General features: G+C 31.2%; 1 protein-coding gene across 1 annotated transcript; it reads right to left on the bottom strand.

Annotated features, from left to right (window-relative positions):
- LOC127115904 (S-linalool synthase) lies at positions 1-3,427 on the bottom strand. Its single transcript, XM_051047320.1, has 10 exons — positions 3,121-3,427; positions 2,491-3,037; positions 2,308-2,414; positions 2,016-2,221; positions 1,801-1,916; positions 1,418-1,516; positions 1,109-1,327; positions 907-1,042; positions 577-813; positions 1-472 (listed from the first exon to the last, which is right to left on the bottom strand). The coding sequence occupies exons 1-10, from the start codon at positions 3,425-3,427 to the stop codon at positions 29-31; spliced, it is 2,418 nt and encodes an 805-aa protein (XP_050903277.1). The 3' UTR covers positions 1-28.
- Between the last annotated feature and the right edge of the window lie 306 nt (positions 3,428-3,733).

Genomic DNA, 3,733 nt, shown 5'->3' with positions numbered 1-3,733 from the left:
TGTATCATTCCCTCTCATTTTATTTGATTTAAATGAATCCAACCCCAATTTTAGGTGTCATTAACCTCATTCCGCTGAAATTTATCTTACTATAATGTTTGAATTGGAAATTCATATGAAGCTTTGATATAATATGTTTCTTCTTTAAGAATGTTTGAGTTGAAAGACACTTTGAAGTTCTACTCAAAGGAAGATATATTGCTTTGTTTATATCCTCCACCAAATCTGTATTAGAATCAAAACTGTTTTTAGTGTTGAAAAACATCTGAAAAACTTTCAAACATGATAGATGAAGCTGTTTGCTAGGCTCAGAAAAATCACTTAATCCATCCATTAGAACAAGTTCAAGAAACTCTTTCTTCTTTTTCTCAACTATTTCTCTCACAAAAGCAATTGAATCTTCAATTTCAAATTCAGGATTCTCCATCATGTTTACTAAAACATAATTCAACTTCCCTTCTTCCTTTTCCCTCTGCAGAATCACATGAAAAATATTCTAAGTTAAAATAATATGAAAAACTACACTTAACTTTAATGCAAAGTATTTTTTTTCTTCTTATTAACTTAGCTAAATACCTGATAACTCTCGACATCATTTAATAAACGAGAAATGACCATTAATAATTTTGTTAATGGTTCATATGGTGTTAGCCTAAGTTTCTTTGTTGGTTTCAGAAAACACGAAGATGAAAGCACCATGAGATGTGCACCAACTGAAGTCATGCCTGTTTTGAGGTAACAATCAATGGATGGTTTGTGTTCATTTCTGCTCCAGTTTGCTTCTATGAGCCATGACAGAAAAATTTCATACCACTTCACAAATAAAATACATTTCATAATGTTATTATAGCTATAAAGTTGATGATTATAATATTTTGAAAACTATATAAATTTTGTAACACTTACTAGATCTTTTAAGTTTCTTGAAATATCATCAGATGTTCCTTCTTGTTGGAGATATTTTCTAGAAGCCTCACTCACAAGATCATCAAGTGCATCAAATATAACTTTGCTGTGGCTACTTAGGCCTCTACTATCCCACCTATTATTTACACAAATACATATATGAGATCTAAAATATTCTTTGAAACAAATTTTGATTATGTACCTTTGAACTGCTTTGGTGAGGATTTCTAGTTGATTGAGAGAACCAAAGCTGTCAAAGAAATCATCAGCAACTGTGATTATAATTGCAGTTTTAGCTACGATCATTCGTACGTAAGAGTCGTGAGGGAGGGATGTAAAACTTGCAGCAACAGCAAAGTAAGAATAAGTGCTTTTTTCTCTGCCAAATCCCATATTACTCATACCATACTTTTCAGTCCACCTACATCTCAAAATCAAATGTAATCCAGTAAGAGTCAATTGATTTAGTTTCTTAATATTTAGGTAAAACTAAATGGATATTGTACTATACCTCTTAAGTTCCTTGAGCTCATTTTTGAATATCAATTGCTTAAACTCAAAGTTTAGAGTGGCAAGTTGAAGCAATTCATCGTTATAGAGGCATGATATCCTGAAAATGGGAATAAATAAGTAGAATGAACTTATAATATGTACAAACGGATTTAGATTCACTAGTGTAGAAAGAAGAATTTACACCCATTTTTTATATATTTTACACCGTTATTAGAGGGTATAAATTCAAAGGTTGAGAATTTTTTGACGAATTTACATCCGTTTTAAAATGGGTGTAAATATAGTATATATTACACCGTTTTTAAGAGAAAGTCGGTGTAAATTGTTGAATATGGTTGAATATCTTGCATTCATATAATTATATATGCATGATGTGAGTACCTGTTATATGATGTTTTTCCTTTCCATAAAACATTAGCTTCTGTTTCTTCAATCCACACTCTGTGCTCTAAATGATCCAAGCGAGCAAACCATGGAAAACTCAACTCGTGCTCTATCTGAAATGAAAGTTTGAAAGACTTTAAGTTTAGACTTTCTACAAATTAATATTAAGTTTTCATAATAACTACAGAAAATTGAAGTTTAGACAATTTAACCTGTTGCAATAAGCGTCCTTTTCCTGTTGAAACGATTTTCTCAAGTATTTTCCTAGAAAAAATTCTAGCTTCCTCGAGTTCATATTCTCCACAAAATACTAAGTTTGAGGCTCTGAAAATATGAAGCATTGCACTTGAAGAGTGCTCACAATCTCTCTCAATCTCAGCTTTAATTTCTTCATGATTTAGAAACCAACAAAATCGTACTACATAACATAAGACATAATCAAAATAAAAATTGATTATCGGTAATTACCATAATGAATCAAATAATTTTATGATTGATTCATACATGGTGATACTTTGAATCCATATCTCCGCAGGAGCTCAAACGCCATAGCATCTTTCTGAAACTGCAAATCATTCCTATTCGATGCGCTTGGATCCTTATTATAATTTCTACAATTAAATACCAAACAATATAAACTTTATAAGAAGATACTTTATAAATGATGCTTGTTCACACGAGTCTTACCTATAAATTTGTGACAAAAGTCTCTCAATCTCTCCCATAAAGTATTGTCCTAATCCGAACCTATGTAATTGGTTAGCAATGCAGAGCTTTATATGGTCCTCATCCATGGGATATGCTTGTGGAACTGCTTTTGGACATTTTTGTGACAAGGACCGTAAATATGCTAGACATTTTTTGTTTCCATAATCCATGAATGCTTTTGCGGTGGCAGACGGAGATTGGAACAATGAACCGTCTTCACTCAAATTGTTACATATATCTTTTTCATTAACATATGATTGAGGCAAAGCTTCAAGATATGACAATAATGGAGGGTGACAATGAAAAGCACCAACATCTCTAAGCGTGTAGTCCTTGTTAAGAATGGTTTTGCGACGGTTCATGATAGAGGAGATAGTGTCCCTTGTTGAGTTCAGAAAGTGAAAATCTAAACCGGCCATATCAGCAAGTTCAATCATTGCAGGCAGAATAATGGCAAGGCAGTGAGGACAATCTTCTTTCACTTCATTCAGAAGCTTATCAATATTTGCATCAATAAATAACCGTCCTACAAATTTCAAATATCAAATTTACCTTTAAATATATTAATGGATCATATAGATTTACTGTTAAAAACAAGCATATATTTACCTTTTTCTACCATTAATGTGGCAGTGTTCCACTTTGTGAGTGCAACCATTGAAACAATAGTTGCTGGAAGACATTCAATGGTGTGACTCTCTCCCCAAAACCCTTCTGGTTTTTGATTGTTGATCAACCATTCTAAGTAGTTCTTGAACATTGGTTGTGAAGGATATTCTGAATCAGGTATCATTGCTAACCATGCAGTATCGTAAGTAGAAGAAGTTACAAAAGAATATACATCAAAATTCGATGAGAATGCGTTTTTCTTTATCTTTTCAACTCTACGTTCGATGCAAGATAACGGAAGTTCCATTTCAAACCAATGATTGTACTCTAACTTTTCCAATAACTTGTACTATATATACTGTTTTACAAGTTTGCGTCAATGATATTTTTTCAACAGAATGTGTTCAAATATTACTTCATTTGCATATGTATACTCTCTTTCTCCGATTTATTTATAAGAAAATGTTTGCTTTTTAAATCTATTGAATAAATAAAATATAGATCAAATATATTAATTATTGAATGAATTTAAAAATAATTTTTTTCTTATAAATAAAAAAAATAGTATTTTTAGTTTAATTAAAAAAACATCTGCATATATATACTTTTAATT

Source organism: Lathyrus oleraceus, chromosome 1 (assembly GCF_024323335.1).
Source record: "Lathyrus oleraceus cultivar Zhongwan6 chromosome 1, CAAS_Psat_ZW6_1.0, whole genome shotgun sequence".
NCBI classification, from domain to species: domain Eukaryota; kingdom Viridiplantae; phylum Streptophyta; class Magnoliopsida; order Fabales; family Fabaceae; genus Lathyrus; species Lathyrus oleraceus.
Note: the sequence above shows the minus strand (reverse complement) of the source record. Positions and strands in the feature narration are given on the sequence as shown.